At 42.0% G+C, this 15,748-nt stretch overlaps 1 protein-coding gene across 1 annotated transcript; it reads right to left on the bottom strand.

Moving 5' to 3' along the window:
• Positions 1-8,336: 8,336 nt before the first annotated feature.
• On the bottom strand, positions 8,337-8,675 carry LOC311004813 (helix-loop-helix protein 2-like; the record flags this gene model as incomplete). The annotated part of the gene is made up of 1 exon (XM_083996982.1): positions 8,337-8,675. The coding sequence occupies one exon, from the start codon at positions 8,673-8,675 to the stop codon at positions 8,337-8,339; it is 339 nt and encodes a 112-aa protein (XP_083853108.1).
• Between the last annotated feature and the right edge of the window lie 7,073 nt (positions 8,676-15,748).

Genomic DNA, 15,748 nt, shown 5'->3' with positions numbered 1-15,748 from the left:
TATAAATATTTTCTGAGAGAAGCAGAACGGCCTGATGTTTTAAAACTGCCAGCGTCGCCAAAATATTTACTGTAGAAACACCAAATCGTACCAACATTTTCAGTAAGTCCTTAGAGCAACGTTGATCTGTGTTTTGTTCTGATAGGAGTTACCGTTTTGTCATGCTAAGCCTAATTGTGAGGCCGGTGCAGAGGCAGAAAATGGCTCTTTTTCTCCACGTTTCTGTCTGTCTCAGCCTGCGGGGGCCCCTATCGCCGTGGTAACCTCTTTGATCCTCAGGCCAGAGCTCGTTAACTTCATAAACAATCCACCTGGCGCTCGTTTAAATGTTTATAAACACAGACACAGCTAAATCAGACTGACACAGGATGCAGCTACTAACTAACTATGTGTCAAGTCAGTCACACACACACACACACAGACTCTAGAGCCAGCTTCATGTGATTACAGTCACACACACACACACACACACACACACACACACACACACACACACACACACACACACACACACACACACAGTTAACCTAATGTGATTACAGCTCCTCCATATCAGTGCTTATAGAAAGATGATCATGTGTCTGTCTGATCAGCTCTGTCTTGACCTTAAGATCGTGGGTTTGATTCCCATGTCGACAGAGATGGCAAAACCCGCAGTAGCTCCCGTGGCCCATTCAAAATTTCCCGAGAGGAAATTTTCTAGTATCTACATGATCTACCTCTCCATCCTGCTATTATGTGTTCAGACTGGGAACACCCGACTCCCTTCCTGAGCCTTAACGCAGGCTGTGTGATGCAGGAGGATGTCTTAGTGCCACACCATGCATGACCGTTCATTTAGACCTTAATCTACACCCTGTCCACCTGCCAATCACCAACCCCCCCCGGCCCAGTCTCCTTTCACTAACTGGGATTATACTCCCCTCACTGTTTACAGGCTATTTGTTATCTCTGCAGCCAGCGGTGCATGCAAACGCTGAATTAGCCTGTTCAGCTATATTAGGATATCAGTCCACACAGCTGCATAGAGATCGCTCTGTGGAAGTTATGGTTGGAAGAAGACAATGCCATGTTTCTGATTTCCATTAAGATGATACAAGTGTTTTCTCCCTCCATTACCCTTTAGTGAAATGTGGCTGGGTGCATATGAGAAACCACAGATTTTCCATTAAAGATTTTTCAAATAATGCATATAAATTATGTAGTAACAACGCCGCACTCCTATAGCATTACTCATGTCAGACAAATGCATGACTATGTGTCATTCGTAGACCTGTAGCATCAAGGGCGTAGAAAGATGCCGGTGACACGAAGCACTCTTTTTCTGAGAGGGAATATGACATCATTCTCCAGTGATGCGGTTGCTCGGGCTATTAAAAGCAAAAGGAGCACATAACACTGAAGGAGACGGGGCTGCAGATACACAGGACATCGATGAATAATGCACTTGAACATAGCGGAGCGCAGCACTCACAGCATCAAAGCTGATGTCGCTGCATCAAATTTTAAACACAAACCAGAGTTTTGACAGAGGGACAGTCACATCTCTCATCTCTAACCCACATCCACAGCGTCCGCTGTTGCCTTGGCAACGCTGAAGGCAGGAGGCCCCATCTAGCAGCAATAATCAATCACCCCTGCTGAGAGCAAATTTGTGTGATGCACTTTTGTGCGTATGTGTATGTCTGTGAGGGGGTGAGTGTGGGGAGGGGAAGGGCTACTCATCACACCCAACACCAGCATGGTTAAATGAATGAGGCTATGATTTGAATAAAAGCTGTTAACCCCCTGAGTGCTGATCTCTGAACGCGTGGCAGTGGTATGTGGGCCAAGATGATCCCCCTGAGAAGCCACTCATCCACGAGACGAGCTTGAAGAGGCATAGTGAACCAGGCCATGTGGAAAATCGTAGCCATGGGGTAAGAAAAACTATCAGTTACAAACCAACGGACAACTATGAATAAAGCATGCGGGAATAACAACATGGATCAGAGATGTTCGGCTGCCTTAACCTCCTTTTTTTTGGGTGGGTGGGGGGGGCTGAGAGTCGGTCCATCCCAAAAAATTTCACCCTTCCTTCGTGAAGGAGTCTGTGCAGGAAGTATATTGTCTGGTGAAGCGTAGCTGCATCGATGTAGATCGTTCTGGTTGGCTGCACAGAGAGGAGATTCACGAGGGCAGAAAGTGACACTAATGTAAAACAAACAGTCATTAATGAGCTTGTTTAGCGGATGGAGATTGTCGCGCGCTGGGGGCTACTGTGATCTCACACAGGGCAGATGCAAAGGTGGAGGCTCGTGTAGAAGTATGGATTCATTTTTTAACTTAACTCCAAAGAGAGACACTGTTGTAACAAATAAATGTGAGTCTCTGTGGGGTGAGAGCTGTAACATCTGATAGGTCAGGTTGTTTGCAGCCTTTTTTTTTCTCTGATCTGACTCATCAATTAGTAATGAACCTGAGGATGGGGGATTGCAGCACAGTGTCCTGCGGGGGCATGTGACCCCCGACACTGGGCAGAGAAAAGAGAGGCGTGGTGGAATTGGGGATTCCATCAAAGTGCGATGCAGCTTTAGCGCCGTAAACGACACAGATCAGTCCTACGTAGCTCATCTAGACGGACCATGCTGAGGCCTGGTTACCATGGCATCTGTGCCCGCCCTCACACCCATTAGACCTCATGCCCTCCCTTCTCTTCTCTTCCCTTCCCTTTCCCTCCTTCGTGTGTGAGCCCTGCCCTGGTGGCATCGCGCCAAAATCTGCCAGATGCAGCAGCTGTCTGTCTGCTTCCTTGTTTCCTTTTATCAGTCGTTTCAAAAATCTCAAAGCAGGCTACATATTTCCACATCTTATACACAAAATTAACAGACACGGCAGCACCTGACAGGTATTTTCATTATTGATCAAAATGATATTTGTTAGTTAATAACATATCAAAATTGACACCACGGTCTTTTTCAAATTGCTTCTTTTGCCAAGCAAAGGTCCATGAAAAATGAACCAGTTGCAAATTCATGTTTCATTGATCGACGGATCGATTCAATGAGCAATTATGTCAGCTGTATATCAATTCTGCAAAATTCCAATATAAAAACACATTATTTAAAAGCAACAAATCACATGATAACATATTCGTACATACACACATACCACTAACACAGCCCAGTAAACTGGCTTACAACCACTTCGAAATAAAATAAAGGCATGCAGACACAATGGTGGCCACCCCCACTGTTATTAGAAGTGATATTAATCTCCAGTCTAGTCATGGACATCAGATAACCCAGAGGAGCAGATGCTGATTAACATATTACAGCATCGGCCACCGAATCAAATCACACAAAATGAAAAGATCCTTTTTTTAAATAAACATTTCACTGACCTCACCACTAGTGCACCTGATCACATGATGTAATTACACACTTGCTTCCTGTTCCTGTGTTACACCCCCTCCCTTTCATTGTTTGCTGTGACAAATCTGACACTGGATTCCTGGCACAGAGGTATTTGTTCGGTATGTTCAGAGAGCTAAACCTGTGAACTTAGAGTGGCTGGATAGACTCTCAATCACCCTGCTGCTGCTTCACAGAACCACACACACAATCACACACACACGCCCACAGAGTAAGAGGAGAAAGTTAAGACCTGACACAGTTCTCTGGAATGCAAACTTAGTCCCCTCTGAGCTGCTCATGTGGAACTAAGTAACAGTGGAGTAGAGCAGGGTGAAGGAGCGAGGTGATACCGGCCAGGAGGGCAGTGGAAGAGAGAGATACCTCTGTGCATTCCTACTGTAAGAGCACTGCTTTTATGTCACTACTGTACACTACACCCCTACAATGCATCACTTTTTTTTTTTACACAGCGCTATCCCGGCTTTTGCAGGCTCCTAATGCCTCCCCTCCCCTGTTAGCCTGGAGGCAGCTGAAAGGTGCCTCCATTTCCCATTACACCGCCTCACACACACACACACACACACACACACACACTGCCCACTGCCCTGCCAGCCAGAAAACACACTTTACGAGAGGCCAATGACAAAAAGCAGTGCCAACTACACTTTCTTTTGATCATGCATGGCTAGAATGGCTTCCAGGGGGGCTGACTAAACCAACCTACTGAAGGCGTAACCACCCTGTACCTCACATACACACACACACAGAGCCTTTCAGCCTCTAGGTAGCAGCTATCAGCACTGATCAATAATACATGGGTTTAAGGTGCTCACAGGTTCACTGCAGCATCATCATGCCTCTGACCGAGGGACACTGTGGAGGAAACGGCACGTGAGACATCTCCATCCAGAGCAACACCTCATCCAGCTGTGCACAGTGTGCTGCCCAGACTGATGGCGACACGCTGAAACGCCCTTTATTTTATAGCCTCCTGTGTGTGTATGTTTGTGTGTGTGTGAGAGAGAGATGGGCATGTGGTGCTATATACTCTTCTATTACACAGCTGCAGTCTCGGTTACAATAGATCTCGTTTCAGTCTCATCCCCGAAGTCAATTAACCACAGAGGGCTGCCGTCGTTCAGCGAGCATCACCTGAAATAATGCACGCGTTTTGACGCTTCAGCAAATTGATTTACGCACGAGAGGCGCACGAGGACATATAAAAGGTTACCTTTCAAAATAAAATATAGGTTAGGAGGACCTACAGTCTGGTTTGAAGGAAACCTTTTTTTTTTCCCACGACGATAGCATTGAACTTCATGTGTAATTCCTCTGTGGGGTTGGTCTCAGGCTTCTGTTCTTTTTTTTTTTTTTTTTGGCCAAGATATAGCCGGTGTCATGAACGCAGCATGGCGATTATATTTCATTAAAACATACCTTTTTCTTTTTGTTCCTCAGATGTGTGTCATATTCCCTCTGCCGACGCTGGAGCTGCTGCTGCTGCTGCTGTTTCCGCCGCTGTGGTGGTGTGGTGAGAGGTATAGCTCCCTCACACGAGCCTGGCCATTGTGATAAGCAGGACCGGAGAGAGGAGAGAGAGGAGGAGAGGAGGAGGAGAGGAAGGCAGCATGGAGGTACAAACCACTCCAAGTGCACTAAACCGATTATTTTCAACCCCAGCCCACAAGAGGTCGTTCTTTAGAGCAGCTGTGAGCAGGAGCGTCGGTGATGAACTGAGGTGATGGACTCCTGGATTTGTTCTGTCAAGTTTTAAAATACACGTCCAGTCAATTAAACAAATGTTTTTGCCTGTTAACTTCACACTTGCATAATCAACCTTCACTGTGCAAACTGATAAATGCCAGGAGAAGAAAGAGCAAAGATTTCCATAATGGGCACACCTTAAATCTGATTTAAGGTGGCACCCACACTGAGAAATTTGCAGATTGTATGTTTTAAATGTATCTATGTATTTTAGATGAAATTCTAATGCTATTTCATTATTATATTTTCTGATTCCCCCTGTTCGTCTGTGCTGTTGTGTCAATTTGAATTTCCTCTGTAAAGCTATCCTCACCTTATTTTATGTTAGTGGACTTCTTGGTGAAGTTGTCATTTTGTGTTCAACATTTACACCTGACACAAAAAAAAATTGATTTATTTGATTCTTGTGCATGTTCACAGAGCAAACAACGTTTTTCAACAAGGTAAAGAGAGTAATTGTGTATATAAGACTTTGATCTTCACCAAACTTATTTTGCTGATACTGTGCCAAATCCATAATGGTATGCAATAACTTATTACAACTTGTGTTTTTTCCAGGAATATAAGAAGAAGAAGAAGAAAAACCAAGCCAAAAAATCATATTGAGCATCAAACCGGGCAAAGTTGTCAACAGCCCAAAAAGTCCTACACTTACTGATAAAGATTGTATTTAAAGTGGTTCTTTCTTTGTCTGATATATCGTCTTGTGTGTTAAAATCTAGGTTTACAACACTCATTATTTCAGCTGAGACTGCGTGCTTGAAAGGGCAATAATCCTGAATGGGTTTGTGTATAACTGTACTCCCACTCACACAATGCTGCATAATACTAGTGAGAATAAAAGACAGGCTATAGTGGTAACAGCCTGCAAGAAAAAAAGAAAGAAAGAAAGGATCATAAATGTTCTTTACATTTTATTTACTACACCAGGAACAACAACAACAGCAACAATAATATTATTAATTCACCATATAGCAGCAATGAGCTCCATTTAGCAGCTGCCCTGTCAGAGCACTTCTTTCTAAATGTGAATGGCTACAATTCAACTGCAATACATTTGCTGATAAAGCTCATGTGAAATGATTGAGGAGCACTTACCAAACATAAATAAAACAGCATATTCAAATAAAATTAATCAAAGACTCGTGCACACAACAGCCATGGAGACACAAATGGTTTTAACAGCAATAACCACCTCTTACCCTAGGCTTATTAAGTATAACAGGCAGTAAGCAAAATCAAGTAATGATATTGTGCAAACAACTACAGTAACACAAACACAGCTGCCACTTCAAGCAGGGTTCCCTTTAAAATGTATGTCAAACAGATAAAAAAAAGTGGACACTCCATCAGAGGGCAGTGTTGCTCCTTCCAAACACAGGACCTTTCAGGTCCTTTCCCAACCGAAGACGACCTCAGTAAGGACATCCAGAGAGGTATGTCCAAATAAACATCTGTAACCACTGCTGTACTCTGTTCTCATGTTCACACAAAAGATAATTTAACGTAAAGTAAAAACAAAAAACACTAACTCCCCAACAGAGCTATACGTAGTTTTAAATAGCCCATGGTTCCAGTAAAGTTTTTATTCATACTGGCTGAACGTATTACACCATGCATGGCCTTAATTACATTCCCTGCCCCATTTATCTTAAAATATGATATTAGGTTAGGTCTCTCTCCTTCGAGTCCCTAATATATCCAGTGTGTAGATGAATGTGTAGTGTGTGTGTGTGTGTGTAATGTGCAGTGTGTAGACAAAGGGCTGTCACTCTGACTGCTGGAGTGGACATGAACAATATACCAGAGCCCCCTGGGCCACATTACACCGCAGAGACTTGCATAAAAGGACGAGAGAAGGAGCGCAGACAGCCTCTGACTAATGGAGAGAGAAAGCAAGGAGACAAGTGGGAGTTCACATTCACAGCCTGATCTCATACGATATAGCATAAAAGGCATCTTTTGGCAATGTGGAAAGACAGGGCAGTATTTCAAAACACTGAGAGAGCCCTCAAATTTTCAAGGCCTCATTAGTATTATCTTTTTATTTCTACTGAAAATCTAATCTAATTTGTTGTTGATGAGTAATTAAAAAAATCTTTAAGAGCAGATCCCCTTAAACAACATCTAAAATGTGTATTTGGCCTCTTACTGCTACACCGGTCCGTGCACGAAGTATAATTCAATTGCGTTGTTCACTTCGTACCATGAAAAATGTCATTTTTAGGGGTATTTCCTATTTGATTGACGTGAGACGTACAACGCAATTCAGCACCAAAGTGCCCGCTTGTTCCTTTCTCCAACTTGTACAATGAAAATTGAAAAAGCTCTCTACTTCCTTTTTTACACCACGGGAAATTATAATGTTGACTCTATCTCTTAGACCTTTAAAAAGGCCACCTCAAGCAAGTTCAGCCGCCTACAAGATGCGGAACCTCTAATACAGTGTCCTGTGGCTCTGTAAAGTCTCTGTTTTGCATCTTGTACATTTCGCCCGGCCTAACTGTCTCATTTGTATGTAGCCTATGTGCAATTGTGTGTGTGTCCCCAGAGAGTAGACAGATGAATGGCCCATCATATGGGCGCTGTGGTGAAACACCTGCCACATCCAGAGGGAGGGAAACCCCAGCCGTCACCAAAAATAGAGGGTAGAGGAACAGCTGATGTGGAGTCACCTGCCACCCCAAGACACTTAGACTAAACAAACCTAAGACAAATCTAAATTTCTCAGCAAAACCTTTTGGTTTCAGAGAACAACAACAAACAGTGCTCCTCAACATTTTAAAATGTTGCAGTTTATTTCCAGCATATAAAAGCAATTTTAAGCTGCAGCTCAATCAATAAAATAAATATATTAACAAATGAAGGTGCAAAGAGGAATTAAAGTCACAATGGACAGGCAGGCCCAGCAGACTAAAGACAAGGCATTGCAATGTTATAGTGTGGAAACACAAATACCATACAGCAGCTCTCAGAAATATCTCCATCCTTTTCATGACAGCGAGCCTTAGGCAGTCCTGCTGCTGTTTCCCATGGTGATAAGTCAAAGTGATATTCCCATAACAACCACAGGATGTAGAGTATAGGCTACAGTGTGTCTGGGCTCGGGGCAACTCCATTAGTCTGACATGGCCTTTTAACCCCTCAAACACAGGCTGTGGGCACCATGTTAACAGCCTAAACATCCAGCACGTGGTTGAGGTAGGAGATGTAACAAATCGCGAGTCGCAGGATCTCGATCTTGGACAACTTTTTGTCGGGTGGGATGGTCGGGAGGAGTTTCCTCAGCTCTGCAAAAGCCACGTTGAAGGCCACTACGCGGACGCGCTCCCTGGTGGCGTGCGCGGATCGATACTTGGCGGTCGCGCGCCTCCTCCGCCTCTTCTCCTCCCTGCTGAGGGCGGGCACGTGCGCGGGCTCCGCCGATATGGACCTGCATTGACCACTGTCCAGAAGGGTTTCCGTGTCCGTATGCACCCAGGGCAGCTCGGGATCGGGCTGGTCAGGACTGAGCATTGTACTGCAAATGACCTAAAGACCAAGGACAAAAGACAATGAAGCAGTGTTTTTAATTGGACTTATATTTCAAGGTAATGATCAAGTGCCAGAAACGGGGACACAAATCTAACAACTCAGTACAGGACAATTTTATTTTGCTGGCACTTTTGAAACAAGCAATCTGTAGATTTTGATCCTTTACATATTAGGCAATATTATCCTTTCTTTTCGTTGCATTTCTGGTTGCCGTTTTGCCTTTTTTAGACAAACTGAAAAACTTATTTTATGGGACCAGGCGCCCTAATGAGGGACTCGTGCTGCCCCCTTGTGACCGGACTTCGTGACTGTTCCTCGGCCACCTGAGCTATCCGAGGTGCTGAAACAATATCGCCGCGAAATCAAACAGCTCGTCCCCAATGTCGGGTCATTCAGTCAGAATAATAATGAATCCGGTTTCTTACAGTTCAAACAACTGAGAGATCGAAACAACAGCTGCTAGAGACTGTCGTGTAAACTTGTTATTTATCAGGCTCCAGAAAAAATCTTGAAGGCTCTGCTCAGTCTTATTGTTTTTTAATTACATGACGCTTCCGCATAATAAAAGTTGTATATTCTTTTTTAAGTTTTGAACTATAAACACAACATTTGAACTTACCGTGCACATTCAAAGACCCAGATCCCCGTGAGCCTCCTCCATGCTGTCCCGGTGCTGATCCGTCTAAGTAGAGTTGAAGAGCCGCGAGCAGGACATGTTAGGTTTGACTCATGGTCAAGTGGACATGGTGCGGTCCGGCTCGTCCTCCTCCCTGTCCATCATGGTGTGTGTGGAGTGGGCATCTCTTCCTTCAGACCGAGAGACTGCGCGACTTGTTGCTGTCTCTCCCTCAAACCTCCGCCTGGGTGTGCGCATGAGAAGACCCCCCCACCCCCCTCCCATCTCTCTATAAAAGGCGGGATAAGAGTGCTCATTTGCCTGAACCCATTCCTTCTTTTTCACTTAGATCCAGGAGCCGCGAGACATCCACTAACAGATTTGTTTGTGCACAGTATTTGTTGTAGATGGATGTTCTCGACAGTATAAGATCAAATATGCACATCTTGTGTCTAAATAGTCAAGAAAAAAATGGATCAAATGTGTCTCAGAAACAACAAAAGTGCCTCCTCCAGGATATGACTCAAACATCTGTTATCCTCTATCCATTATAAAACTCAGGCAGGCTTGGTTGCCTGCCTGTCAAGGAAGATTGGGTCCCATCTCTGCATGCGGAGCTGGTGACAGGACAGGCTTTTAAAAAGGGCAGTGGGCCTGTGGATACCACTTGACGTGGTCATAAGCTGTAAAAATCCACCAGAGTATGTGCCCTGCCATTTGCTGCACTTTAATAGGCCCAGTGCTGATAAAGGCACCGGGGTAGGAGATTGAAAAGGGTAGGCAATCTGTGTTGGAAATAAATTGAGAAGTGAACTGTAAAACAGCTCATTTATTCAAACAAGCATAAAAAAAATGGACAAAGCTTTTAACAAAGATGACTCTATCCTTTGCCATGACAATACAGCCAGATATTGTGGATGGTATTGTGTGTTAGTAGCCTGTTGTGTCTGGACGAACGTGGCGGGAGTAGTCATGTGGCTCTGGCATTTTGATCTGCTCATCTCTTAGAGGGAAATGTCAGTGCTAATCATTACTAACATAATCATTGTGAGTAAATCACCAATGGGCCTCCACCTCTGTGCCGATGGTGGAAAATGTTTCCTCAGACGCTGTCAGAAATGGCACCATAAATGCTCAGTTGGGAACATATGCGATTATTGAGAAGGCCTTGGCATATGGCTAACATCATTATCATTCTCTCCAAACCACCATGTGACCATTCCTGTCTTGTCGACTGGGAAATGGCCGGGGTTCACCGCTCATCACTGGAGGAAAGATGCGTAATGTAATGAGGATGATTTCTCAGAACTGTCATGTTAGAATTTTCTTTTTTTTGTGTATAACTTTGAAGTGCTGACCCGATGCTGACATACTTATAGTTCCTTCATATGACGTCACATTTACCATTAAACAAACTAACCTACGTTCAGTTTAATCATTAAAAAGAGACGCATCCCTAATTAAAATAGACTCAAGGGAGAACTACTGAGAAAAGCTTTGCTCTGTGGCATTTAATAATAGACGCTGTCAGTGTCTTGAAGGTCAGAGGGTGTGATGTGTGTATGTATGATCATGAGTGTGTGTTTGTAACTGTCTTGCAGTAATTACAGAACAGACCCTGAACATTATTGAAAAGAAAAAAACAAGAGGGGAGCCAGGAAGCATGAGAACGTGACAAGGTTGTAAGTCCATAGCAATCACAAAGATCATGTAAATCATTAAGCAGCTCAGTATATTAACTAGCCAAATGATGACAATACTGGCCCTCTGATGTGATCTGATAATAATAAATAATCCTTCAATGGCACGTTTAGCAATCAATCACATACACATACTATATATATTATGGTCATTCACATCCGATAATAAGCAAACAATCAGTATCCATGATTTACCAGCAATTAAAAGCCACTTTCTTAGTTATGTTTTTTTTTTGTCTAATCGATCAAAACTTTTGTCAACCTTTAAACATTTCAGGAGTGCACTATATGGCTATAACTGAAACAAATTACTATTTGATAAATTCTGTCTCTGCTAAATTTTTTTTAAATGAAGTGACACCAAGGCTGTAATTTCCTAACAGAAGCGTTGTTGAGTATAGCATCCTGACCTTGGTGAGTGATACACAAGCAGTATTCATTCTTCATTTTTTATCCTTTATTTTACTGCAGCCAACCTAATGAATAGATGATAACTTAATACAAACTTTAATTTATCTGGGCATGTAACACCTAGCAATACCTATTCTGCTTACACAAGATGATTTAAAGATCAATCAATCGATCTGCATCTGCATTCAAAATATGCAAACTAACATTACACAGAAATTTGTGTCTTTGCTGCTTGTTTCATATTGAACAAAACAACCATGTGATTTCAGCAGAATCTCTCATTTCAGTTCTTTGCCTTGTGCCACTCTCCAAGGAGTCTCTCTTGTGCGCTCTCCTCCCTCTGCTCCCTCTTTTCCTCATCTGTCTCGGTCTGGACACCATCTGTTTAAAGGCCAGAGCCACGAGCCTCACATTTTCATCTCCTACGCCTCGTCTGTTCATGCATGCACATGTGCATTTGTGAGTGTTAAATAAAATTACTTTTATTTCAAACCAATTTTCTCCGGGATGTAATTTTAGTCGATAATCAATAATTCAACCAACAAAAAGATTAATCAATTTTCTAAAAGGATTTAATATAAAGGAGAAAAAAAGGCTCAATAATTCCTGCTTTCAGCTTCTTGAATAAATGTGATTTGATCTGTTTATATAACATTTTAAAGTGAGCACCTTTTAGTTTTTGAAAAATGCAGCTACATAACATTAGGCTCTGGGAAATTGATATGTATTTCTTCAGCGCTTTCTCTTCATTATAAGATTCAGTGGTTGATTGATTAGAAAAAAAAAATCAACAGATTAAGCAATGAAAAATAATTACTGCAGCCCAGGAACAATCAATCAATCCCTGCCTATTTTCCCCAAATAATAAAAGGACTTAGGCTATTTATAATAATGACATTTGTGATGAAGGTCTCGGTTATTGACATTATTTCTGCTAAGTACGCCATCCTCCTTCAAATAATGTATTAAAGAGGATAAAATAGATTATTGTTTAATTTCTTCTTCTGCTTCTTTTTGAAGTTGTGCCAAAAAACCTTGAGAAATGCAGCTGGATGGTCTCACCTCTCGCCCCCTCCTCCTCTCCACACTTCCTCCTCACCGCTGTAACCATGGTGACAAAGCTGATTGATTAGATATCTGATTCCAAATCAGCAGAAACAAAATATGACAGCAGATGGTAACCAGACAGAGAGGAAGACTGAGGGAGGGATCAAATTAAGATTTAAACTACCTCGGCATTTGCATGTACAGCTTGTGATTTTAGGGGGTTATATGACAATAGAGCTACCCACCCATGACTGGCTTGTTATGAAAGCTGTCGTCTCCCGATACCTTTAACTTGCTTTTCTTATCAAGTCTTCAACATAATATAGTTGTACAGCATGTTTTCTACACATTTCCTCTAGTTTGGGCAACTATGCATGCATTTCAGATCACAAAATAGTTTTTAGTAACTTTATTTGACAAACTGGTCATGGTTCCAGTCCACTTGTTCTAACAGAAGAACAGAGAAGTACGATGCTTGTTTCACTTTAATGTCCATGATGTTGACTCAAATCCATAAAACTAGCCAATGATGCATAAGACTTTAGCAGGCAGGGTTCACAAAAGGACTCAAGCTTCCAGCGCATCAGATCCACACACAAAACAACAACAGCAGACCATTATTCCCACTACAAAAAAAAAATGCTGTAGCAAATCTAAAAACATGATCAACCTAACAAAGAGAGGGGTAAATGTTTTACCACCATACAGCATAGAGGCCTGTGCCTGAGTAAGGTCACAACACTTGTTCTCTTATCTTTGACCTTCGGTGAGATATTTGATCAAATAACATTTATGGAGATGCAAGATGTTTAGCCTAGAGGGAAAACTCACTATTTGGTGAAACTCTTAACAACCCAAAAAGTTCAGACATCTGAAACGTAACCCTGATTGAAAAGTTATTTTTGAAATTATGTAAGAAGCCAAAAACGGTTGACCTGTAGGCCTACTACTTCAATACTCAGCCTTCATTGCTCATGTAATATTCAATAACCAAACCAGATAGCTACAGACCTGAATTCCAGAGTGAAAACAAACAGGGCCTTTCTAATAAGAAAAAAAAAGACTGGTAGCTACCAAAATGCTAAAAGACTAACTAACCACAACAGCCACACAAAATACTTTTAAGACGACAAACTCTATATTGAGGTCCACTAACGTTAAATCCCCTGTCTCAAAGGTTGACAAACATGCTAGCTAACAATTTTAGCTAAACTGTATCTTGAGGCTAAAGTTAGAAACGATATGACATCAGCGACGTCCCTCAGTGGATACGACACGTGCCAAACACCTAATATTGCCCCTTACATTCACCATCATTGTCGTGCAGGTGCCGAGATGAAACGCGAACCACTGACGTGAGTAGCCCAATGTAACGTAGCCTAGGCATGTAGCCATGAACAGGGTTAGCAACATTTAGAAAATTTGACTTTTAAAGTTTGGTCAAGAAAATGGTACGGCCCACTGTAGGGGTGTCTCAAATCGTAGCCTAACGCGCAATTCCACGACGCATGAATGTGGGGAATGCAGCCTACAGATAAGAAAAATGTTGATGTTACAACGCCCACTTTTTTGGAATAAAATAACCATAAATGAATGATTAATAAATGAATAAATGGAGCAGTCCTTTCAAAATTAATCTGTTTTAAACGGATTTATTTTAAATTGAACCAGCACAGCCAACACAACATGACCTAGATAGCTGACTTATTTTCAGGAAACATTTTGGGAGGCAGAGGAAACTTATGAAGTAAAGTGATGAGGCGTGTCATGACTTAATTCAGTGAGAACTTTCCCCTTGTCTTTTCTGTTTATTGACAACAAGCCGATCCAGTATCAAACAAGAAACTTTTCATTTAGGTTTCGTTCCACTTTTGTTTTTAGGCCTGTGCAGGAAATTCCCAACTGTCTAAAACTGGAAGAACAACTCTGAGGTGGAGGATGAGTCGCTAAACAGACCCTTAACTGAATATAATTGATACAGAGAAGATTAAACGGAAAATCTGAGTAGATGGATTTGCTGCACACCTGAGAATTTCACTAGGGAGATGCCTGTGTTATGTTCAATGTGAGTTAAAATTCAAGAGTTGTCTGCTTCAAACTTAAAAGCAACACTTTCAGATTGTTGTTTACTTAAATAGGACTTCTCTTCAACCACTTCATTGAGGCAGACATAACAGAGGACACCTGTTTCTAGCTCCTCAGGGGACAGTTAATGGACAGTGGAGAGCTGCAAGACATGTAAATGTAACATAGATAAAGACACAGATTATTTATCTACACTCAGAGCTTTTACTCTGAAAGCAGTGACTCTTATCTTAGTACATGCTTATGCTGTAACATTAAATAAATATGCACAAGGTCTGTCTGCCATTCATGCTATTAATAATACAGAGTTTCACTGCAAGATGCTATCACAGTTCAGTGGACATCTTTACAGTGTTGCCTTCAGGGGTTCTGGCTTGGGAAACTCTGGCTGACAAACATAAGTAACTTGTTATCCCAATGACGAAAGAATGAGGTAGTGCTGCTTTTGTTGGTACGTTGCAGTATTGCAGTTAAGGCCTACATTTTCAAAGTGAGGTTATAAAATGTGAGAAGAGATAGGCGATAGGGGAAATGGCCCTTGCTAGAATATAAAAAAACTGCAACTGAAAGAGTTAAAAGGGGGGGGGGGGGGGGGGGGGAGAGACAGGATAAACACAATGTGATCAAAGTCAAAGGTTTAGTCTTCACAGACATTAGTATTTCTATTTAGAAAATGCACAATAGCCATTTGGCTTCATTTCACCTCTTTCTGTTACTTGTGATTATAGCTCTCTGTATTTTATGACCATCTGTTGCCGAGAAACTCAGAATCACAGTTGATAGCAACAGCAAACGCTTATATTGCACCATCTCGACTGAACTGAGGTTACTTTATTGGTCACCAACTAGAAAAGCACACTTGATTAAAATGCCTGTCGGAAGTCAGAGAAGGCTACACACAGACTGTCTCTGACCACAGTGATAAATATGGTGTTGAGATGAGTTCATCCAAATGGAGACAATTACTGTAAATACAGCGCAAAATGTGTGAGAAAGTGAAAGCAAGAGAACAATTGATTTATCATTGCTATTATTGTGATTCTGTCATCACTTATCAGCTGTATCACTGGGTTTTGTTTTCTGTTTTATTTTCTGAATTTGTTGAATTTTTCCACTCACTCTGCATGATAATAATGAACAGAAAATGTGCATGACATCTGCTGTGCCTATTTTGTCATCTACAAAATGATAGGAAG

The sequence above is a fragment of the Trachurus trachurus genome (assembly GCF_905171665.1).
Source record: "Trachurus trachurus genome assembly, chromosome: 21".
Taxonomy (NCBI): Eukaryota; Metazoa; Chordata; class Actinopteri; order Carangiformes; family Carangidae; genus Trachurus; species Trachurus trachurus.
Note: the sequence above shows the minus strand (reverse complement) of the source record. Positions and strands in the feature narration are given on the sequence as shown.